The sequence below is a fragment of the Patella vulgata genome, chromosome 1, assembly GCF_932274485.2.
Source record: "Patella vulgata chromosome 1, xgPatVulg1.2, whole genome shotgun sequence".
NCBI lineage: Eukaryota > Metazoa > Mollusca > Gastropoda > Patellidae > Patella > Patella vulgata.
This window is the reverse complement of record NC_065879.2, coordinates 17025800-17052195: the sequence shown is the minus strand read 5'-3', so window position 1 is coordinate 17052195 and position 26396 is coordinate 17025800. Positions and strand designations below refer to the sequence as shown.

General features: G+C 36.8%; 1 protein-coding gene across 7 annotated transcripts in view; it reads right to left on the bottom strand.

Annotated features, from left to right (window-relative positions):
- Positions 1 to 24024, bottom strand: part of LOC126828816 (beta-1,4-N-acetylgalactosaminyltransferase bre-4) — a 33178-nt gene extending 9154 nt beyond the window's left edge. For 2 of the 7 annotated variants that reach the window (XR_008787019.1, XR_007683241.2), the window contains exons 1-7: positions 12897 to 13277; positions 8996 to 9205; positions 7913 to 8145; positions 7457 to 7644; positions 6142 to 6264; positions 4615 to 4710; positions 3873 to 3942 (exon numbers count right to left, since the gene is read on the bottom strand). Coding sequence is in view for 3 of the 7 variants with exons in the window: in XM_050558831.2 (XP_050414788.1) it covers positions 3873 to 3942; positions 4615 to 4710; positions 6142 to 6264; positions 7457 to 7644; positions 7913 to 8145; positions 8996 to 9182 (897 nt within the window). In the remaining 4 variants the exon portion in view is untranslated. Of the gene's footprint in view, positions 1 to 3872; positions 3943 to 4614; positions 4711 to 6141; positions 6265 to 7456; positions 7645 to 7912; positions 8146 to 8995; positions 9206 to 12896; positions 13281 to 23822 lie in introns of those variants that run through there. The other 5 variants (XM_050558844.2, XM_050558833.2, XR_007683243.2 and 2 more) reach the window with 4 other exon arrangements.
- Positions 24025 to 26396: the final 2372 nt, after the last annotated feature.

Here is a 26396-nt window from a genome sequence, read left to right as displayed (position 1 = left end):
TGTTTATTATTTTAAATGTGTTTTCTACGTCTTGATCGCTTAACTCGGTATTTAGAATGTATTCCCATTCTGCAATGGCTCTTGGCCTGCTGAACTTTGCTTTTATCCGGCTATCATAAATATCTTTTGAATCCACGTTGTAAAAACCGGTATTATATATTTTGTAAAAATTAGTATTTATATCTTCCAAAGGAGTTATATTACAATTAAAATTGGTATGTATCGCACTTTCAAATTCGTTCGGTTCCTGTACATACCTCAAAATACATTTTTCTATTCCATTTAAGATAAATTGATGTTTTTCTAAATATTGAGCATCGATCTTATTTATTTTATCAACATATTCACTAACATACCAAATATTCTTGTTAAAAAAAACTTTTAAAAATATAATTTTATTATTAATCTTTATATTTGTATTATTCCAAATAATTTGATTTTTAGCTTGGACAATGTTCTTTATATGTGTTGTGTAAATTTTATACCAGTTGTCATAAAGGTTTTTATAAAAAGGAATGTTTAAATTTAGCTTTTCTGGAAAGTTGCAAGCAGGTAATAAATTTCCACCATATTCAGCCATAATGAATTCATATGGTATGAGCCATGTTTGAAAGGGTGACTGGTATATTTTTTTAATCCAAAAAATGCTATTACATATTAGGAATTCTTTTAAGTCAATCATTTTTAATCCGCAATTTTTATTGTTCTGTATAAGAATATCTCGCTTTATTCTATCAGGTCCGTTCCATAGAAATTTGTAAAATATTGAATTTAGTTTTTGAATAGTAGAGTCCGACACTGGATTAACAGTTGCCGGGTAAAGAATTTTTGAAATACAAAATGTTTTAATTATTTGTATTTTTCCAATTAAAGATAATTTATGTTTATCCCATATTTTTAATATTTGTTCTATTTCATTTATTTTATTTGTAAAATTTAACTCATCGGTAATATGAGTGTCTTTTGATAAATGTATCCCGAGAATTTTTATGACTTTTTCGCATAAAACTATACCGGTTGATTTTAATTTTTGCATTAAATTCATATCACAGCTGTTTAAATCTATAGCCTCTGTTTTATTAACGTTAATTATAAGTCCTGAGACTAAACCAAAAAGTCTCAGTATCTCAAACAAATGACGCGCAGAGCTAAAATCTTTTAATAATGCCGTTATATCGTCAGCAAAAGCTACAACTTTTATGGTTTTACGTCCAAATTTTATTCCATTTATATTTACATCGTCTCTAATAGCGTATAGTAACAATTCTATGATTAAATTAAAAAGATTGGATGACATTGGATCGCCTTGTCGAACACCCCTTTTTACATGAAAATAAGGGGTTGTAAATCCATTGTTTATTACACAACAGGTGATATTCTTGTAAAGGGTTTTTATCCATCTAATAAAATTACGCCCGAAACCGAACGACGATAAAGCTTTGATTAAAAAATCATGATTTATGCTGTCAAAGGCTTTTTTGAAATCTATAGCTAAAAGAAAGCCTATTATTCTTTTTTGTTTTGCAAGATCAAAACAATCGGAAATAATACGTGTATTTTCATGAATGTGGCGACCTGGTATAAACGCGGATTGATTAGGGTGTATTAACTGGTTCAAAAATGGTTTTAATCTGTTCGACAAAACCTTGCTCACCAACTTCACATCGACATTAACAAGCGTAATGGGCCTCCAGTTAGTTAAGCATGTTCTATCTTTATTACCTTTAGGAATGAGTTTAATAACTGATTGACGTTGTGTTACGGATAAAGATTCTTCTTCAAAGCTACAGTTATATGAGTCTAATAATAATACATAAATATCAGGCCAAAAATGTCGATAAAATTCAATTGTGATACCATCGTTTCCTGGAGATTTATTTATTTTAAACGAGTTTAAGGCCTTCTGAAGTTCGAAGTAGTCAATTTTGAATTCAAATAAATCTTTCTGATAATCATTTAGCCTTTCTACAGGCCTAAAATTTGTTATAAAATTACTTTCCCTTTCAAAACACGAATCTCTCGACGCATATAAGTTTGTATAAAATAAGAATATTTCTCCCGATATTTCAATGGGGTCAAATATAATAGAATCGTCAGATTTTCGGAGCTTTTTTATTGTAGTAGCACACTTTCTTTCTTTTTCTAAGTTTAGAAATAATTTTGTGTTTTTTTCACCGTTTTCATACCAGTTTTGTTTGGACCTAATAATTGCTCCTTGTGTCTCGTAACCAACGAGTCCTGTTGGTTGGTTTCTCTGCCGCTCGCGCGAGACACGACGAGATCTCAATGTCAAGGGCAAATCAAGCGATGTGATCTTTAACAGTGCGAGATTTTATACAGATTTTATATTACTCGAACTCCTCTTTAGATGTTACGGTATTCTTATAGTTACATGGTAATGTTTCAATCCGATAAGTATTCCTATCCGGTAGTGACGAATTTCTCCAGTTTAGAACTTTGAAATTTCCAAATGCAGCAGTTGAAAATTGTGAAATGATCGATTTCAATATTTTCGTAGTTTTTGTAAGCATAATGGTTTTGCTTAATACTCCAAATTCCCGCAGGTATAAAGGATTTTAAAATTATGAAAATAATGATCAGGTATAATACTATCCGGAATGATGATTAATTGTGCAGAAGTAAAAATTAAAGAGTGTTTTAGTAGGTTTGTTTTTAAAGAAAACTCGACATGTTTTATCGGATTCACATGGGCGAGTTCGAAGTAAACAAAGACGATGTTTTGATACATTTACACCCCAATCATCAGTTAGTAGTCTATCTATGTATGGGTTGCAAGATTAAAAAAATATTATGAATTGATTTCTGTTTCTTTGCTTTTAAACTTAATACTGGTAATTGCGCGATGGGAGGTAATTTTACTTTAGTCACGGTTGTCCGGTCTATTTTTTTGCCGCGCCACAGAATTCTAAAGGCTTCGTGGATGTTGCCTGTCCATCTATACACGTGGTAATACATCGGCAACGATCTGGTCATATCAACTCGGTATTTCGGGGAGGACAACTCTGTACAAACTTTGAAATAATAATAATGGTAAGTCCTTATATCGTGCACAATTCCATCAAGGTGAGATCTCCATTTTAACAGCTTCTTAAAACAGTCAAGAGAAAACGAATTCTATATGGTCAAGAGTGATGAAGTGCATAGGTTTGGAACAGTTTATTGGAAGCATCTTTGACCGAAAGACGTAGTTCGTGTTGGGATCAACAATCAAGACATAACAGTTCGCTTATGAATATCACAAGTGACAGTGGAAATAGTTGAAATGTAATGAAATAGGGTTTAACGTCCTACTGTTCTGTCCCTAATGGGATAATGAATATGGTAAAATGGTTGAACTGTCGTTAGTTAAAAATGGGATGAAACTAAAATGGCCACCAGAAACTGGAACTGGGAGGCATTTCAGGTGCACTTCCGACCAATCTAATTAAAATACATGTACAGATCTATGTTTCGTTTCGGTTTTTTATACTTTCGATGGCCTGCACTATATGAAGATCTGACAAGTTGTACTATAAGGTCGTGTCAGGGGTCGTACAAGCGGCTTTTGACCCTATGACGTCATACATTGACTAATCAATCAGCGTTGGCGTTTCTAGTGGTTTACTCACAGTTCCGTGCATGGCACGCCAAGACGTCGTCGTAATAGACTGTTTCATTGGCTTATCCCATCACTTCAACCAAAACGCCGGTAATATAACAACTCTTCTAGATCCTAGTGTTTAAAAGACAGGTTACAACGAAATTTTGAACTATAAAAATCGAAACGAAACAGGATCTGTGTTTTAATCAGATTGATTTCCGACATCCACTTTAATATTGGTAAACAGAGCATGCTTGACAATGGTGACTACCTTGGTCTTTGAGAAAACTATATTGAGTCCATCGTTCCAATTTTCCCGCCATTTATCAAGTCGTTTGTGTCTGTAAGTCAATAATAGTATATCATTATATTGTGTAGATCAAATGGCTGACAATATATAGGGAATGGAGTGAAACTATTCTGCTCCGACTGAGCTAATGAAAACGGGCATACGCCATACAGTGTGCTTTAAGGGAAATTTTGCCAGGACAGCGGCGCTACGGTCTACTCCTATATCGAATTCCAGCTGTCAAGTATACCTTTACGCGCACGCCAATGTATACACTGGACCTCGAATTTTCGCCATATCCAAACGACTATACGTTTGTGCCCTACAGGTAGCACACAAACTACACATTGTAAGCAATAAACAAATTATATAAAATCAATGGGTCCGCCATTCTGCACACAGAAATCCATCTAATTCATACTTTGAATGGCCGCCATATCCAAAAATTAGTATATTGTTTTGTAATACGGTTGTACTATACGTTTCGCATCTGGCATGTAAACAAAGATTAAATAAATAAATTCAATTCCATTAAATATTTCTCAAAATTCTCGAAGTATACTTCGATTTAAGACTATAATATGTTGGTCAGCTAGCTTAGTGTCTGTTCTCAATCGGATCTAATTGTAGGTAGGCAGTCTAAGTTTAGTATGTAAATCTGGGGGCCAGCCGTATGCGTAAACGCAACATCATTTAAATTTCAAGGTGACAAGAACTTACTTACCGTATTGGAGATTTATGTGATTTTAAATGTTTTATCATAGTGTATCGGCCTATAGAATTAGGCGGCCGGGATATCAACATTCCGGAACTGATTATTCTGAAAATAAGATTAGAGATGGGATTGAAAAGGTCTTAAAGTCCGACCGTTCTGTACCAACCAGGCGAATGAAGATGGGCATACACCATGCAGTTTACTATGAGGGGAATTGGCTGACCAATATGCAAATTTGATATATGCAAATTGATTTTACTGGTCAGCCAATCGAATTGCAGTATTTCTTAAAATTTCGATTGTATCTTAGTTTAAGTTTTCGTGAATAAGGGCCCAGACAATACAGAGATTGAACCTGCGACCATCTAGCTACTAAACCAACGTCACCGTGGCGCCCAAACAAGATTATAGCTGATGAAAAATGATGGAAACATGGTTGTAAAAGTTTTTAAATTTACATTTGCGACATTTTCAAATATGTTGTGACAATCAGCCTTCTTTATTCCATTCATGCATGGCGTGTGTGACCCAATGGTTTAACGTATGTGCTATAGATCACAAGGTCTGTCATTGAGTCCAGTAGCGTGGTGTCAATTCCCCGCTTGACAAGGTGTTGGGTCGCTTTTCTAACCTCGTGGGGTGTTTATTCGGCTCCCCCGGTTTTCCCCCACTGCTAAAGACTCCTACGTGCAAGCGAATCATTGAAATAAAGTTGAACGATATGTTAGTTCCGAAATTACCTAGCTTGTTTTAACCCCATCCCTCTCTCTCTCTCTCTCTCTCTCTCTCTAGTCACACCCTATATAGATTAGTGTGGGGCCAACTGTTAACGCACCGATTGTGCTTGATTGATTTTAATATCTAATAGAATGTGAAGGTACACATGTAAGCGATACCCTAACTTATTATATATTTAATCGCTTTTGTCTAAAGAACATGCAAGGAACAAAACATGCGAAACATTTGTTTCTGTGTGTTAATTTGACAAAACTGGATTACGTGTGGGTTTGAGTGTATGTGAAATAAGCTGATCTCTTACAGGGAATTTTGAAAAACAAAATATACAAAGCTCTTTTGTGCGAACGTCAGCATCATCACGCTATGTCAAACGTCCCTCATACCCTCCGTAAGAACTCCCTACTTTGGCGCTCGTGAATGGGCTTCGTCGAGGTTCACAAGTCCGTTTGTTTGACACTTTATCTCAACTGCCAGGCTGCATTTCCGGCAGCCTGTTTTTCAAAAATTTCTGGGGGAGGCCCCTACCCCTAGTTGTAGCTCATGCCTTTGCCCCCTTAATATTGAACTTTGTTCCATTTTTGCCCCTCCAACCACCGGCGGCTGGCGCCGCCACTGCTCAAGGCCTGTCCCGTATTTTATATAACACATATTCTCTCTCCCCCTATCTCTCTCTCTCCCTCTCTATCTCTCTATCTCTCTCTCTATCACGTATAACACAAGAATCACCTGTTAGCTAAGACGTGATAGAGAGAGAGATCTCTCTATCTCTCTCTCTATCACGTATAACACAAGAATCACCTGTTAGCTAAGTCGTCATCTTCAGCTCCCCATCCCCAGTAGCCATTAGAATAACCATTTATCCTCAAGAAATTCCTTGATCTTATGGCGAGGACTCCGCCAACCAATTTATAGTACTTCAGACTGAAATTGAGAACAGTAAAATTTAAACCTGATCCATTGAAGGAGACTAGCTTCGAAATGGGGCTAGCTCATTTATGAAACTTAAACAAGTTCCACTGAAGGGGACTAGCTTCTAAATGAGAGTAGCTCTCCACCTCAAATAATCACCCTGTTGCTATTACGTCCACTACATTGTTGATTTAAGAATAGTTCACCCGCCTTGTTTAGAGGAACCGGAAGAAGTTTACAGTTAACATGACCCAGCATTACTCCGCTTACATTACTGTCTAAACCGGTGTAAACACGTCACACGTTATCGCTCCGTTCTGAGAACGGTTCCTAACTGGACCACTCAAGTGATGTGGCCCCAAAACCGCACTGATAATGTTAAAATTTCGGGTTGTAAAACAGCCGTACGGTGGCGGATTTAGGACACGCAAAAAAAAATAATATCTCGAGCGCTCGAGATATTAAGTCGAGTGCTAGAGATACTAAGTGGTGCGCTTGAGATATTAAAGTAAAGCGCTCGAGATACTAAGTCGAGCGCTCGAGATAATACAATCGAACATGTCTCAACCGATGTTTTAAGCTGTATAATTTTGTGCATTATTTTTAAATTGATAAACTTGCAGAATAAAGATATTCATTTGTTCGTTGTTACAGTCCATCCAAAGCTGCAGTGGCGGAACGGTTACCCTCTCCCCCACCCACCCACCAAACACACAAATTCCATCCCATGCTCATCACCACCACTAAGTATTTACCGTTGTATTTACCCACTTCCATGTGGGGAGTATATCGCATGTTATTATACGAATCAATAATTGTATATATCAAGATTACAGAGTTTTACTAGGAGAGATTGAGATTTCCTCTTATCTAGAAGCTCAGGTCTGATCCAAGGATATTTGTTTCATATGCAGGAACTGGGCATTGTCTAATTTACCCTGGCGCAAGTGGCGCGATCGATGGGCTTCTACACCCCCCCCCCCACGCCCCGCCCCGCCCCGCCCAGCCGGTCCTTACATCGGTTGAAGCGCTCTCGACTTAGTATCTCAAGCGCTCGACTTTGTATCTCGAGCTAAATCAGCAACCGTACTATCGCGTTGCATCGGGTATTTTCAAATTAGATTGCAACCAAATTTGGCACATATCTATCAGGCCACCACTGATATACAGACAATAACAAAAGTTTCAGTGATCTTGCACTCACCTATAACCCATTTCATCTACTGCTGGTGACAAGTGACGGGCGTAATCATCACACATATACAGATTTTGGTCATTTTCTGGAATCATGTCAACATCATGGAAAATAAAACAATCAAAGTCGGTAATCCCCAAGGCTTCTATATAACCTCTGTTCAACAATCGTCCTTTGTTAAATAGACCATTGTTAACCTAGTAATAGAAATAACAACACAACATCAACTTCCCTCTCTTGTGTCGCGTGGACCCGCTCTCTCTCTCTCTCGCTCTCTCTCTCTCTCTCTCTCTCACACGTATAACACAAGAATCCTCACCTCCCCAGTAGCCATTAGATTAACTCTGTGCGTGTTAAGGAATAGGGTCGCCTGTCCAGCCTCGTGGGTTTTCTCCGGGTCCTCCGGTTTACTCCCACACCCATACGGGCATCTCCCCCCCCCCCCCTCTGCGATCTGTAAATTACCTGTTCAACTACAAATATTGTATATCGTAATAGTTGTTTAGTCAGCATATTATGTAATCTATATAATAATATCTTCAGATGTTCCAACCGATCTTTATATGGTATTATTATGGCAAGTTTCTGGCTGGCTTCACAGTTACTTGGTTTGCCAACACCCCCTTTCATAACATGTGTGTTAGCAGAGATAGCTGTTGAAAATTCTGGCACAAATGATGGAATGGGTTCAACTTGACCTGAAAAAAAGATTGCAAGAGTCCAATATAACACTTCTCTATCTTTGATTTTGGATATTAAGGTTTTAACGTCCTACGCTTCTGTCCGGGCTAATGAAGACGGGCATACGCCATGTTGTGTTCTATGGGGGACATATTTGCCCGGACAGCGGCGCTACGGCCTTCTCTTTATTTCGAATTCCAACTGTCCGTACAACTGGGGAATCAAAACCACGCCAGTTGACTCAATGACAGACCCGGGTGTGTGTTTAGACACCAACGCGCGCCACAATCTCTAGGCCAAGTAAGAAAATATCTGTGTTGACGATTACTTTGCCTCTAAAAAATATGGTTGGTTGGTTAGAAAATCTTTTTATTTGTATTATCTATCTCCTAGCATTTCTAGCTTAATTTCTGGGTAAGATTATTGACAATAATATCGAAATATCACAGAAGATCACAACAATTAATAATTGTATATATCGAGATTACAGAGTTTTGCTAGGAGAAACTGACATTTCTTCTTATCTAGAAGCTCAGGTCTGATCCAAGATTATTTATTTCAGATGTAGGAACTGGTCATTGCCTAATTTACCCTGACGCAAGTGGCGCGATCGATGGGCGTCTACATTCACCCCCCCCCCCCCCACACACACACACACACACACCCACACATACACACGCGCGCGTAAAAGATCCCTTGACAGTTGGAATTCGATAAAAGAGTATCAGCAGAGTGTCAGCGCTAGGGAAATGAAAGACAAAAGTTTATGTTTGGCGATTGAGGCTAATAAAAAAGGGGTGGGTAGCATAACTGTCAGGTATTTCTATTTTTTATATTGTATTGGCCTTACAGTAAATTATCACCTACCCAACTGATGTAAATCTACCCGACACTTTCCCGCCGGTGGTATCAAGGAGGCTGGCGAGGTATAAACACAAAAACCACAATACATTCCAAATAGTAATTTGCATATCCAACAGATACCACAACAGAAAAAGAATTTGCTTTTATGAATTAATAACCACCTCCACCATTTTTTTGCGAGTAAATACATTTGAACACGGATTTGAGAACATTCTGCAACAAAAGAAAGTTTTATAGTGAAACATACATTATGCAAGAGCTAAATCTGTCTATTGTAGGTCTTTCTTTAAGCCTGAAATGTTATATAAATTATTAATTAGACATTTATTAACATGGAAAGACCTTAATCACCTCTCGATGACATCATATGCGTCGGATTTTCACTGGATTTGAATCCGATCTGCTGCTCAACGCTCATTGGTGATTAAATCAAAAAATGGATAATAGAGACTATATTTTCAGTAATCGTTAATATCTCGGTTCAGAGTGGAGCAATTTGACTGAAATTTTCAGCATATTCCCTTTACATTATCTAGTTTTTAACTATTATATTGGGAACTGTCAGCTGTTTATCTAATCTCCCATAATGTCCTTTAATATTTTTCTATTTCGTTCCATGTGCCCCAATACACAGAAGGGAGCCATGGTGGCAAAGTTCGCTCCCGGTGATGGCCGAGAAAGTTCATCGAGACTTTCCGGACTGGTTTCCCCTTGTCAGTGGTGCATGACAGAGAGGCCTGACAAGGACAGTTGTCTAGTCTTTCGGGTGGGACGAAAAACCGAGGTCGCGTGTACACATTGGCGTGCACGTAAAAGATCCCTTGACAGTTGGAATTCGATAAAAGAGTAGACCGTAGTGCTGTCCGGGCAAAATTTCCCTCATATGCCCGTCTTCATTAGCCCAGTTCGGAGCAGAACAGTAGGACGTTAAACCCCATTTCATTTCATTTTCTGATTGGATAAATATTGTTAGAAGAAAAAAAAACATCGTAGCTATCTGATATTTTATATTTTATATATAATGTCAATATGACCAATAAATAACTTACATAAAAAGTCTAAACACACTATATCTGACTTGGGGCTTTTACAAAACAGTATACACACTTTAGCTATTGACACTGCTTTCGAGTATTTACTATTACTACTACTAATATTATACCTCCCGAAATTCACCAATACAAACGGATTAGAAAAAATATGATAATGTTTGCACTACTAAATCAGGGTTTAGGAACAGATTTTTAAAAATGTGCATACGTGCCTACGTATCTTTTTGAAATATCGGTAGCACATTTAAAATTGGCAAAATGCCGAGATCATTTATTAAGGTCTGAATTAATATAGACAATTTCCTTAGAATCTTAACTGAATTTTTCCACTTAAAGATACATTATGGGAGATTCGATAACGAGTTGGCAGTTCTCACTATAATAGTTAAAAACTAGATAATGTAAAGGCAATTTGCTGAAAATTTCATTCAAATTGATCCACTATGAACTGAGAACTAAGCGGTTGAAATTTCCGGCTAGCCTTGATAATCATTACTAAAGTCAGCACGATAAACAGTATAGTCTCGATTATCCATTTAATCGTTAAATTGCGAAGGAAATGTATTCAGTAAATCGGCTCACAATCCACTAAAGATCGCAGGCTAGCGATGCCATCTAGAGTTGATTATGGTCTGGATAGGTTAATTAATGTCTAATTAATAATTTAGATAACATTTCAAGGGTAAAGAAAGATTTGCAATAGACAGATTTAGCTCTTGCATAATGTATGTTTAATGAAGTTAATAAAATATAAATTATTTATATTTGTTATTATTCACATATATCTAATAATGTTATAAGCAAACAGTTTTTCTTACAATCTAAAAAGGAAATTTTAGCCATTAACATACTTTTTTGGGGGTTATGAAGAAACCTTGAGGTAATAAATATAATACATCAAAAAAGAAAATGTAAAGATAGAATATGACTAGGTGTTTGAAATGAGATAGTCATAGTAAGAGGTAATTGGAGGTAACTCTTAATAGCTTTAAGTTCCTTTAGTGTCGCTAGAGGTCGTGGAGAGTTCGGGGGAAAATGAATGTTTGCTTTACATCGTTGTTTTGATTGATATCGTTTGTTTATATCATTAATTGTACAAGATGTGAAGATTCATTAAAATTATAAAAATTCATCGTTTCGTCATTCTTCTGGGATAGTATCGAACACCAGGCCTATATAGCTCTGTTTAAATAGAAATTTGTAGATTCTAGACTAACCCCATAGTTTTTATTAGGTTCGGCGAAATATTATATCAAATAAAAACAAATTAGGTTTTCTAAAACATGTTCCGGGACTCATTCTTACTGAAAATGATTATTATTATAATTTGTGTAGGTCTGCGCAGATGATATCCTTTTATACGAACGACAAACTTACTGACAACTAATCGTATTGATACAAAATAGCTTACACGTTTAAACATTCATTTCGGATATATCTTGGTTATATTGTGCAAAGGAAGTTTTATTCTTATTTTATTCCAGTTCGGAGCAGAACAGTAGGACGTTAAACCCCATTGCATTTCATTTCTTATTTTATTCTGAAGCTCACACTCTTTTCTTCATGTTTTTTTTTTTTGGGGGGGGGGGGTTGGATGGCCGAATAGTTAGCACGTGCGTGATGTATCATAAGGCCTGTCATTGAGTCAACTGGCGTGGTTTCGAATTCCCGGTTGTACGTGACAAGGAGTAGGGTTTTCTCCGGGTCCTCCGGTTTCCTCCCACTGCTAAAGACCTCTACGCGCAAGCGAATTGTTGAAATAAAATTAAACCATGTGTTAGTTCCGAAATGACCTAGTTTGTGTCGAGTGGAATTTAAACCCCATTTTTCTCTCTCTCTCTCTCTTTTCATGATTTGGTTTAACCGGAAGTAAGTTGTGATACATCACTTTCGCGCATGCTATGTATAAACGACCAGTTGGGTTTTATTTCTAGTACAGTTCTATGGTTTTTCTTGACGGTTTTGTTTGCGTATAGTGCGGTTCTCCTACATTTACTACTATTATCGATAATTCAACTCGCTGGTTGAAATGACATGGGGTTTAACGTCCTACTGTTCTACAGTGTGCTATGAGGGAAATTTTGCCCGGATAGCAGCGCTATGGCTACTCTTATATCGAATTCCAACTGCCAAGGGATCTTTTACGTACACTCGCATGTGTACACGCGACCTCGGTTTTTGCGTTTCATCCGAACGACTAGACAACTGTCCTTGTCAGGCCCTCTGTCCTGCTCCACTGACAAGGGGAACCTAGCAGGAAAACCTCGATGAACTTTCTCGGCCAACACCGGGAGCGAACCCCCGACCTCCAGGCTAGCGAGCCAGCGTCTTATCCACTTAGTTGCGCTAACTGTGGTGTTGAGCACAATGAATGCAACATCACGTACTAACGGTTGAAATGAACAGGGCTGAACTATTCCAATATGTCTCTGAAATAAAATGAAATGGTGTCTTACTATTCTGCACCGACAGAGCTAAGGATGACGGTCGTACGCTATACAGTGTGCTATTAGGGAAATTTTACCCGGACAACAACGCAACGGTCTACTCTTATATCAGTGTTCTTTAACGTTATGTGCACACGGGACCTCGGGTTTTCGTCTCATCCGAACGACTAGACGCTGTTCTTATCAGACCTTCCGTCTGCACCACTGACACTGAAGATCCACGCCGGAATAGCAAAAGGAAATTTCACAGTCAACACAGGAAGCGAACCCGAGCCAGGGCCTTTAAAGTCTCCGTCTTCATTAGCCCAGTCGGAGCAGAACCGTAGGACGTTAAACAGCATTTCATTTCATTTAAAGTCTCTGACCGTCACGAAGCAAATTTCTTTGAAATAATATCATACTTACAAGAACCGAAGACATAACTAATTATCCAAGATTGAAGTACTATTATCCCCCAGTGTGGTTTTAACAAAACCACTAAATCTTTTAAATTATCCAAAATTCAAATACTATTATCCACGAGTGTTGTTTTTAAACACAAAAACTTCTCGAAAACTACCCAAACTTTTAAATTATCCAAAATCCTAGTAATATAAACGACCCGTAAATTGAAAGATGCATTGTCTGTGCCTGAGCGTTGACTTGGGTTGACTGATCTCAAATGTGCATACGCTCTAAGCTAAACATACTCAATGTCGCTATATACTTTACATCACGTTAACCAGGACCTTATTTGTTTATTAACCAAAGCGTTATAGTAATGATCTAATCGATTGGTGTTGTACTTGCTGTCTGTAATATACCACATAGTCTCAGCCATCCAGACCCGCCAATCTAGTAGCTAACTTTCGTTGCGCGAATAATTACAAACCAAGCCACTTAACCCATTTTGCAAGGGTAAGTAGGCTGTTCAAACAGGATGTTGTCACTGTTGTGATACTATCTACAGTTGATGGCTCAGAATATCTTCATTACCACATATGGGGGCACATTCCACGTGAAAATACATTGACATGTCATGTGACATTTGTTAGTAACGCATATGACATGCGAGCATTGCTATATATTATATATTTCAATGTATACAGTGGATATGCAATGGGGTTTAACTCGCTGCTTTTCTTCTGCAAACGGACTAATAAAGACGGACCTGCGCAGTACAGTGTGGGGTGATGAAGATTTTGTTCAGACTGCGGGGTATCGCCTATTACATGTACTCATCCAATTCCAAATGTCATGGATACTTTTACGTGTTTATTATTAATAGGGACCTTTCGCATCGGTACGAAAACGAACATGGGTGGCGTTAATTTCCACTTCATGAACTTCTCTGTCCAGGCAAAGTTTTCAATCGATTTTTTGGCAGATGTACAACAAATCAAGCAGAATATTGCATTTGAGCACATTCTAAACACTCTACACAATCAACAATATACACAAGACCTCGAAAAATTGTGGAAAATTTAATATATGAGACAAAAAAACATTTTCGTTTGCATACCTTTAATCCATCTCCACACGCGTAACGTTTTTCACCGGCCGAACACTAATTACGGGTTGACGTCACAAGTACACACGAATCTATGACTTTTTTGTTTTCGTATTCGTTTTCGTACTTATGCGAAAGGTCCCTAATGTCCTGGAGTAAATATAACACAGTTCCTGTTTGACACTCTCAGTGAGTAAGGCTTCCTCTGGGTAATCACCCAGTGATTAAAGTCTGAATCCGTCGCTACTACAGTGACTATAATTGGGTAGCTAAACATGATATGTGAATTTCCTCTATTAAGGTTAATACTCATGTAATGGGCCACTAATTTATATTATATAAACCTACGCCCAGTGCCAAATCGACAATGGGGCCTACTAGCTATAGGACACGGGCCGCAGACCCCACCATATCCTCTGGATTTTCCGGCGTGGTTTCTTCTTGTCAGTGGAGTATGTCTGTTTTCATTAGCCCGGGGGGTGTGGGGGGATCATCAGGTCTGTCATTGAGTCAAGTGGTGTGGTTTCGATTCACCGCTTCCGCCTGTCTCTCCCCTGACCTTCTTCGCCCATTTCTCTCTTTCAACTCTCTGTCCCTCTCCCCCTGCCTCGCCCTGTCTTTCTCCTCTGTCTCTCTCTATCAATACCCCCTGTCTCTCTCTCTGCCCTTCTCCCTTGTCTCTTTCTATCCTTTTCTCCCTGTCTCTCTCGGCCTTCCCCTTCCCCTTTCTCTCTTGCCTTCTCCCTTGTCTCTCTCTATCCTTTCCCCCCTGTCTCTCCCTGCCCTTCCCCCGTCTCTCTCTCTCTCTGTCCTCCCTCTGTCTCGCTCTGTCCTTCTCCCCCTGTCTTGCTCTGTCCTTCTCCCGCTGTCTCCCGCTGTCCTTCTCCCCTGTCTCTCTCCGCCCGTCCTTCTCCCCAGTAGGGGATCTAGTAGCTGTGAATGGGGGAGAGGGCCAAAATTAGGGCGCTATGCACAATCCCACTCCACAGGCTATAACCCTGTCTGAACGCCCCGGTGGAACATAGATCGTATTGCCTATATAGTTGTTCGCCGATGTTATCTCGCCGAAAAGTAGTTTTATTCAAGTGGACATAAAGTTCATGTCATTGATTGTTATTGATTTTGTTATTGATTTTTGTCAACCTTTGCGAAGTGGCCTCGACAGGAGGCGGGGGTTTCTGAGGGAGGGTTCTACCTCTGCGAAAATTTTGAAACTTTGAGTCAATATCCTCGCTTTTGAGGTCATTGCTGCACTGAAAAAAAACTTGTGTTGGATCTCAACAAAAGTACTTGTGTGAAAATTATTCTACACAAGTTATGTGTTGTTTTGCATTGCATTAACACAAACTTGTGTTCTTTTTAATGCATTAACACAAATCTTGTGTTTTTTCCATATAATTAACACAAGTAATGTGTACCGTCAACAAATATTTTTTTTTTTAAATTTGAACTCCATACAAAGTCTTAATCCGGGGGTCCACAAGTAAGAGAAAGGTATTTTTTACTCAGACAATATAGCCAGACAGACTTGAATGCTTATTGGTGTTAAGATGTCTGTAGTTAAAATAAAGTTGGGCCCAATAAACTGGTAGATCAAAGGCCTGTTGAGCGCTCATGCCCGGTGTGATTTTAACAATTGACTCCAAATGCGTTGACAAGAAAATAAGTAAAACTGTTTTTGAATGTGATTGGTTGATAAAATCAACGTACTATAGACTACATTTTTTCTGCGATATCATCTCGGTGGAAGCGGACATTAAATGAAGTGATTTCACACACTTAATTTAACATTTAACAACGTGCTGAAATGATTTTGGAGCAGTGATATGTTTGACAAATGTAAGCTAATGGTCACATAGAATACAAGACCGCAGGTTTGTGAATATTTATATAAAAAAAATAATACCATGTATGTAATTTAGCATCGATATTGTTTCTCTGTATAATATTAGTATTTCGTTTCCTTAAAAAAAAAACCCAACAATTTAAACCGGAAGTTCATGTTTATAATATGGCGCGGTCAGGAAAAAAATTTCGGCATGTTATTATCAAATCTGTTCAATTTTTCTGAAATCATGCTTAATTAACATTAGTTGTTCGGCGCTACGATGTTGTTCAAATACTTACATTACAGAATCACATTATGATTAAAGCAGAAACGGTTCGACTTGAACCAGCAGGTAAGAATCTGTTTTGAAATTATATCTTGGGAGGTTGGATTGGCGTTGGAGACCCGATTGGCGGCCATTTTGATTCTTGTTTCATGATTTTTTTTTTATATTATAACGATTTTGTCAAGAGTAGACATAAACGCGGGCACAGACTAGAAAAAAATCTTTTTACACTTTTGTGTTAGTTGAATTGTAATCTAATTTATGTTTAAAAAAACAACCTTAAATCTAATAAGCAGACGGAAGATATGGACGAACAACAAGAAGAAGTTATGGAGGTTCCAACAACTGAACCTATGGAAGTAGAAGAATCGTTTACAGCCGAAACCCGATACGATGTGCCAGTTCCGGTTATGGAGTCCTCCATCTCAGACGATGCCGACGTTAGTGTCTTCTGCGACGAAGAACCCGTAGTGGCGTATCACTATAAACCTCAGAATGCCTCGTTCGGCATTTCTGTCCAAACGAGGCAAAAACGTGTTAAAATTTTTGCCCCGATTTTGCCTCGCTGTAACGAGGTAAAAAAAATACGTCGTTTCTCTGGAGTTCCAAAACGTGTTTTTTTTTTTAAATTGCCCTGTTTTTGGAACGAGGTATTTTGTTCAGAACGAGGCTGGGTAAAATTGCCTCGTTTACTAAACGAGGTATTTTATCCAAGATAATTATTAGCGGTATTTGCTGTCAACAAATAGAGCCATACAAATAATGTTCGGACCATCATGTGACCAATTGCAGATCTACAAATTAGATTATTTATTTGGGACATGATATTGTTCATAGTTATGGCTTACTACACTGGAGTTCTATTATGTATAATAAACGCTTCCCGAGCGAAACAAAACATAACAATGTCACGTGACAATATTACATATGGCGGATACAAGCGTTCTTTGATTACATGCTGTTTGGTTTGATTATTAAATAATACGGCAATCTGTATATATGGGAAAAGGAGAATGAATTTCCCCAAATCCAAAACTAGATGACTGGAATATTTATTGAATCCTAGCTTGGATGGATTTGTGATTTGAATCTCGAACTCAGTGTTTTATACATTTTATTATAAAATTGTAATAAATGTTTTACATGAATGAATAAAATCTACAATTTAAAACAGTACAATAACATTGTGATTTGACGCTCTACAAATCACTAAGAGTATAACAATTGCTTGTTGAAAAAGCGTTAATAATATGTTTTTTTCCATTTATTATTTTTTAAAAATATATTCAAAAAGAATGCGTCTTTTACAGATTTCAATATAACCACAAATGGTTGATTGTTTTAATGCTAAGATAAGTATTAATGGTTTGTATTTGAAAATCAAATTATATAAGCGAAAAATAGTAAGATACATTATGTATATCTTAAAACACTCCCTTCTCAGTTACTACTTCGGCGAATATCATTTGATAATGTAGATGATCAGAATTAAACACCGTTTTGCTATGTTATTATTTTTTTATGATTGGGTGGGGGTATACTTAATTAGGGGATTGGATTGAAAGATTATAGCTACCATCTTATGGAGACATAATGTGTGGTGTATTTACGGTCTTATAAAGCTCTATTCTTACATAAAGAATTCTTGATTCGCACGGAAGTGTTTTAGCCGTGATCATTTTAAGTCATGCTTATGCCAAGATCTGGGTAAGTGTTAATTTAACTAGATATCAGAAAAGTACCACGTTTTCATAAATGTACTCTTTAGATAAATTGTACAATATTTATCAGTTCACTAGTTACAATAAAATCATGCATTATAGCTATTTTTATTTATTTATCCCTGGTGCTTCAAATTCAATTTAGGGTGCCTCAACATATTTAAAAATATGTTTTAAAGCTTTAGGTCATTTTATTATATCTTTCTACCATAAATAATAGCCCGAATTTAGGTATACCAAAAGTTAAAGAAATATAAACAGTTTTTGAGTCATTCAGATATGACTGCCAAAATTGTCACCAACACACATGTCGTGTTTAGGCTAAAATCTAACCAGAAAAGTATTGTCAATACATAATAAAATATATATTGCATTAATCAATTCCATTCCGCAATTGGTTTGTCTTAAACTCGTCATTTGTGTTCACCAACACACATGTCGTGTTTAGGCTAAAATCTAACCAGAAAAGTATTGTCAATACATAATAAAATATATATTGCATTAATCAATTCCATTCCGCAATTGGTTTGTCTTAAACTCGTCATTTGTGTTCATGGGCATCAGGGTCGAGATGGCAACGTTATATGTTTTATTCGTCTAATTTACTATAAAACATCATTCGGTTTGCCTCACGGGTTAACGGCATATTAATAGCTTTATTCACTGAGATGGTTCCTTTACTTATAGGTTTTTTTTCGAATTGCTTTTTGTATTTATTTAAATGGAAATATTAACAACATTCTATAAGTCAATCCACGAACATACCCAATTTCAATATTTGCGTGTTGACCTTTAACATCACACTTAGATCCTGTACGCTTTGTGTCTTACAGTCAATACATGTCATGAAGAACTCTTTAGACATAATTTCGTTTATAATACTTTACTCGTTTCTTTTGAGTTGTTTAGCAGAAGTAACCCATGACAACAATATGTTGAGACGACTACGTAACAGAATAGGACGATTCAATGTTATTAAAATGACACAATGACAATTTTAATTTTATTACCAACCCTTTCACAATATTTGAATGAAATATCTCACACAGGGTGTTAATCTGTTTTCAATTTCTATTCCAATTCAATAAAACATTTAATACATGTCTTGGCTTGATTCATTATTTACAATTTAATACGTTAATCGTGTATTTTAAATAATACAGTTCAAGAGATCAAAACATTTCCGAATTTATACATTCAACATTACACGTAGACCTAAATGTATTTTTCAAATACGTGTATAAACATTTATATGAAATATATTATAAACAGATATGCTATGACCAGAGTTGCCATTATCTTTATTATTCGACTGGAAAACTCCTGTCATTCACTCTGTCGTTCGACTGATCCACCATTCACGTTGTCATTTCCGAGTCTGAAATTTGGGGTATAGGGGTAGCTCGGACCGGGGAGTAACATAGGCCAGGTGGCGTTAGTCTACCACTTCCGGTTTCGGAGTTATGACCCCCGAGCGAAGCCGGGCATTCTTCTAGTATATAAATAAATATATAAATAAATCATCTTCATGGTCATCATCATCGTCATCATCATCATCATCATCACTATTTAACACCAATCATCGTCGCCTGACAATTACCTTATCTATTCAAAGCGCTTGTTTAGTTTTAATACTTGTGAACTTTACTAAAACTCACTTTGTTGAACGGGTTACTTTCGTTGGTATCGCCATATAGGAACGCTTTTGTATTTATGGATTTAAATGGGAGGGTATTCAATGTTGAGATACGCTGAGACGAATAATTTGGGCAGTGCAGAAAATAATGGTCGCTGTCTTCTTGAGTATGACCACAACTGCATGTCGGGTTATGTGAAATATGCATTAAAAATCTATGGAAGTTTAGAGCACTTTTACAATTACGAAGTCTGGAATGTATAATCTGAAATTTACGTTCTCCATAGTAACATCTTACTGACATCAATAAATACAAAAATATGACTAAGTCGAAAGTCAATAAGACGGTATACAAGCCAAAATGCAAGTCGAAAATAAGAAATTAGGAAAAAAAACGAGGGGCGCTATTATCGCAGTGTATTATTTCTTGATTTCCTATTTTCGAGTCGATTTTGGCTTGTATAGCGTTGCTGTCGCCTCACATTTTGTCGTAACTGCTACTTTTCGACTTTCGTGTTTTGGAGGGCGAAAAGTAGAAATTAAGAATGGTAGGCTTCTATAGTTAGGCGTTTGTATATATGACTGTATACTTGACACATGTACGACCTGAATGGCTGAATGGCCGGTAACCAAATATGTTATTGTGAGTGTTAAACGACATCGTAATTATTTTATATTTTGCAAAAAAAACAAACAACAAAAAACAAAACAAAAAAACACAAGTCGTGATTGCCATTACTACAATACGGATTACTAAATATACTTTGTGTTCAATTTTATATTTTAATACTGAAGGCAGGGCCGGACTATAAATGAACAAGGCGGATCCTTTTGGCTTATATTGAGTAATTATTGCAACGTGTTACAGTTGAAAGTTCCAAAGCATTTTCACATTCCATGTCCGATAAATTTAATCATCATGCAACTACTGATTGGTGGGTCGTCGAAACATTTAGATGCATACATCACATCACCGTGGTTTAGACAATTTGCAATTGAACTAGTTTTATTGTTGTACACATAATGAAAGAAACTGTGTTATTTCACAGCTGAATTCTATGGTAAGAACCGTAGAACCACCTTGTAGGGAATAACTTTTAAACTTTAACACCCTATACACACTCTGCCAGCGGCATCTTTGACCCACACTCTCTTAACATTAATCCAAACTTTAAATCTTTCAACGGTTTAACAAGAAGGTGCTAAATATTTCCATTTAAATAAATACAAAAAGCAATTCGAAAAATAAACTATAAGTAAAGGAACCATCTCAGTGAATAAAGCTTTTAATATGCCGTTAACCCGTGAGGCAAACCGAATGATGTTTTATAGTAAATTAGACGAATAAAACATATAACGTTGCCATCTCGACCCTGATGCCCATGAACACAAATGACGAGTTTAAGACAAACCAATGCCGGAATGGAATTGATTAATGGAATAAAATATTTATTATGTATGGACACTAAGTTTTATGGTTAGACTTTTAGCCTAAAAAAACATGCGCGCTGATTACAATTTTGGCAGTCATATCTGATGGACAGTATTTTACTTTCAAATAGATTTCAGTAGATTTTAAAGGGTAATATCCAATTTGTTGTCAATGGAAATAAAATAAGAATGGGTCCAAAAATAATTAGACATTGCCAAGTAAATATGTGCTGCCATGATGTAGTAGGGAATCTGGATTTGCAGACAATACATGTATGAAAGGGTGAATAGTTGACCTATTATGAGACTTCAGTCCCAAATCTCAAGACTTTTTTCTGACTTCTAACTCATTTGATTTGAGCATAATAATCTGCCTGGGTCTGTAACTGGACAAGCCACAATAAGCGTTACGCAAAGTTGAAACCAAATAGAGACCGGTCTCGATGTGGCAAAATAAATTGTTTATTTAAACGTTGTGAACCATAGAAAGTATTCTTATCTCCTACTTTTTATTTTTTAGGCTGGAACACCATTGAAAGAGTATTTGCTGTATGATAACAACAAGAAAACCCAAGCATCAATTTATTTTATACTTCTGGGAAAGAATGCATTTGACCCAATTTTTAAATATTTATTTTTTGTTATTAATGTTAAATTTTCTTCCAAAACACAATTAGATTTTAATTCTCTTCAGAAATGTATGTATAATATAGCAAGTAAAGTGGCATATAAATCACTTAGAATTTGTTCAGAAATCATAAAGTATTTAATAGGCATTACTAGAAACCAAATGTAGATCAAATGCACCCAGAATTACAAAAAACCTTGACCTACATAAAGGTGACTTTCCCTTGCTTATGAAATGAAATACGGTTTAGTATCCTACTTTTCTGTGTTCTTAGAGTGATTCTGCAAAATAGTGCATTTTTCTTTTGTTAGTTTTCAGTGTATATTAGTTATTTCTATATGTCTCACAAATCACTTGTAGTGTGATTTTGTAGCACTTTTCAGTTTTTGAAATTGTTTCAATTTAGTGCATAATTAATCTTAGTGCCTGGTTTGGATGTTATTAAATTTAGATATTATTTGAATTATATATTTTGGAGTATGGGGTAGGGATACTGTGTACATATCTTTATATTCTCAGTTCTTGTTTTGGGGTAAAGAATAATTTATATAGCTATTTTATATTTTGTGATAGGTAAAGTGTGTGGGGTTAAGAACAATTTAAATAGCTATGTTATATTTTGTGATGGGTAAAGTGGGGTGTGTGTGTGTATGTGTGTGTGTGTGTGGGGGGGGGGGGGGGTCATTATATATAACACAATATAATTAGTATTAGAATTCTCTGTTTTTCTGTTAACATTTCAAATATCTATTTAGTTTTGATGTATTAATTTACTTTTTCCTATGATTTTATGAATAAATAATGATCTTACAAAAACAAAAACAAATTTTGTTTCCTTCTTTTATCAAACTTTACAGGTCTAACAGAGCAAAGAGATGGGTCCTGCATAAAAAGGTTGCTATACTGTATATAAATTGGGGAAAAACACAACACAAGTTTTTGTGGATGGTTATACACAAGTTTGTATGAAACCACACAAGTTTCAGAAATTTCAACACAAGTTTCAGAAATTTTAACACAAGTTTCAGAAATTTCAACACAAGTTTCAAAAATTTCAACACAAGTATTGTGTAGATTTTCACACAAGTTTCAACACAAGTTTGTGTTGTTTGATAAATTTTAACACAAGTTTTGTGTTGTTTCAACATTTAACACAAGTTTTGTGTTGTTTCAACACAAGTTTGTGTTGTTAAATAGAGACACCTTACTTGTGTTGAAAACAACACAAGTTTGTGTTGTTTCAACACAAGTTTTTTTTCAGTGTGGGAACAAGAGAATTAGGAATGGGGTTAACGTCCTACTGTTCTGCTCCGACTGGGGTAATGAAGACGGGCTTACACCATTCAGTGTGTTACGGACTGCGGCGCTACGGCCTACACTTATATCGAATTCTCCTACTTTTCTGAAACAAACGGACTATTGGAGATAGGCATACGCTATGCAGAGTGATATGACGGAAATTTTCAGTGGACCGTGGCATTTCTTCATCGAATTTCAACTGTGAAGGATTATTTTACGTGCACGCTAATGTGTACACACTGTTCTTTGCAGGCCCCTTGTCCTGCACTACCGACATGTAGAAACCGCACCGCAAAAGCCCGGGGAACATAATCATAGTATTGAGAGGAATATGTCCGATAACCCGACACCACGACAACCCGACATCACGACACCACAACCCGACAACCCGGCATCACGACACCACGACAACACGACATTTTAAACCGACAATACGACATTTTACGCGACATTACGACATTTGTAATGTCGTGGTGTCGGGTAAAAATGTGGTGTCGTGATGTCGCGTTGTCGTAGTGTCGGATTAAAATGTCGTGATGTCGGGTTGTCGCCTTATGAAGGGCGAAACCACGACATCCCGACATGATACCATTAAGCCACCATATATAAGAGGACAGAGGAGTGGAGGAAGAATGATGTTATAGTGGAATCGAACGCCGTAGGCGCGAAAAAAATTCAGATAATATGTAATTTTGGAACTATCGGTCTGAGGGGACTTTGTCTCACGGGGCCCTCATGCGAAGGGGAGGGGGCGGGTGTCCCCCCCCCCACACACACACACCCTAAATCCGCGCCTGCCCGCCCCCTTCTCACTCGGTCCCTTCTCGCCCCCTCCCTCTCTCTCTCGCTCTCTCTCTTCCCTCTCTCTCTCTCTCTCTCTCTCGCTTTGGTGATTGGTAAAGCTGATGATCGATTTGAACATTATACAATAATTCAAAGAGTATATATTTCTCGCGCTTGGAATTAAGGACAATATTCAATTATCTACAGATATATAGAATAATTATACTTACAGAGTCAACATTTATATTATTGATTGATCCTCGCTCGCACCAACATATTACATATTTTAAATCTAAACTGTGCACTCGAGCGTGTTACCGAAATAATAAAATACTACGTCATCATCACACTACTAATCGATATGGCAGGTACCATTGATTTTGGCGTACAGGTGTATGTAGGTTTTATATACGTCACATATCGGCATCTAAAAGTTGACAATATTCAACACATCGATAAAACACAATGGAGAAATGGAGAATAAGACGCAGGAATTTGTTTATCTGTTGCTATGACGATACAATGTGCATAACATGGAAGCAGGATCGTTATAACCGATAAACAATATTATTGTGAATAACTTGAGGAAGGTATTACATAAAATACTTCTCGTCGACACTTAGCATTGGCTAACCTGATCTCCAACTAATAGTAGGCCTAACTTTATCAAATTCCAGTTGAGGCAAGTGGCGTGGTTTCCATTCCCAGTTTGTACGTGACAATGAGTTGGGTAACCTGTCCAACCTCACGGCTTTTCTCCGGCTCCTCTAATATCCCCACACACATAAAAATTCAAATGTGTAATAGTCAATCAATATCCCATACTCATCTATTATTTAAGTTACCACGGCTGTTACTAGTTCTATTGATATTTAAACCACTGCTATTATAAATTAGGCTACAGTCAACTTGAAACCGTCTATTTAGTATCTCTTTATCTCGCTAATTTTGGCTCGCTAACCCGGAGTTCCCGTATTCGATCCCTGCAATGGCCGAGAACGTTCATCGGTGTGGTTCCACCTTGTCAGCAAAGCCGTGTATAGATAAAGTTGCGACAACTTTACTGTGAAGCCAGGAATTTCATATGACGTCATGCAAATATGACGTCAAGTGTACAAAGACGCCAAAGCCGTATATATATAAATATAATCATAGAACTAGAATACTAACTCTAGTTCTATGATATAATAGATAAAGTTGCGACAACTGTGAAGCCAGAAATTTCATGTGACGTCATGAAAATATGACGTCAAGTGTACAAAGACGCCATCTTGGGTCCCAAGTATTTGTTACTCACTATCTATTTTATGTCCTATCATACTGTTGTATCGAAGTTGTCTGCCCCCGATAGGGGTGTAGATGACTATTTCATAGAATTCCGCGAAAAAGAGATAAAACATACATTTTATCAACGAAAAGTATAGCTGAACAAACTATTATTAGTATTATTATTATACAACAAAAAGCGCACCTAATTCATAATAAAATGAAATGAAAGATACACCAGATAAAAGCGCTAATATGTAACAGGCATTGCCTGAGTAGAGCGAAGCTGATTATTGTCAAATATAAAACCTTCATAATTAATTTTCTCAAGTGATACAAAAAATGTTAAATAATTTAGTTTTTCCAAATTGATTTTCATTTAGATCTAAATTGTATACATTAATTTTGTTTTTTAAAAAAGAACAAAAAAGTGTGAGAATTATTTTCATTGACGTCAAAAATATGTGACGTCATTGATTAGACGCGTCATAGAAATAGTTCTATGAGGCGCGTAATCTCGCTTGGGCGAGATTTGGTAAGTTGACATGCGCATTGCCTGTTTTGCCCAGTGTATCCGGTTCCGGTCTGATTTTTTTTTTAATCAACAGTCTGTGGGTGACAATTTCAGTTACGCTCCTGTGTTACCGGAAAAGAGCTTTGCTGTAGAGCTTCGCTCTATATTAATTATATTTAACTTGCATACGCTTTTAAAAATTAGGCCCCGAGTTCACAAAGCATTCTCAGATTTACGTTAAGAATTTACTCAACTTTCAACCACCGTTTATGGGAAATTTTATTGATCCAGAAACACAAAACTTTGCACATTGTGTCTTATTGATGTATTTGATACATTAAAACAACAAAAGTTTTATAAAGGGTTATAATTGTAGTTAAAATAAGGCCAACAATTTTGAGTAAATTCTTAACTTCAGTCTGAGAAAGCTTTGTGAACTTGAGGCCTGATTTTTTGTGCAGACCGGTAAAGTGAAAAATGAAAATTTAAATAGTAATTTGGGAGATAAAAACTTTTTACCTTCTAGCCGACAAAATAAATGCCTGAAATTCCATATTTTTTTGGTCTGGAGCCAGTCCGGATTGTGTGTCAGTTTTCGGTCATCGATCATTAATTGTATCATCAATTTTTCGAAAATAGAAATTTCTTTAAATTGTCTAATTGATAAAACATTTAAAATCCGTGTAGCTTAAAACCAGTGTAAAATCAGTGTAATTTAAAGAAAAGGTGTCAAACAGCGTTGCATGTGTTTCAGACATATGTTTCATAAGTGACATGTGATACGAGATAGAGCTCTCCGAAACTTTCTGGTTTCTTTTGAAATTTGTGTAAATAATAATATTAATCTAATATATAAACCGCACAAATTTAACAGATACAAATTATGTACATGTTATTCCACAGGTTGACAGGCATTGAATGGGCCCAGTGACGGAGACAGTTGGTTTAGAGTTTGTCCGACTCCTTTGGGTATTTGCGCCCCATTTCAAATGAAATAATCATGTTGTTCTGATGCTCAACTAGT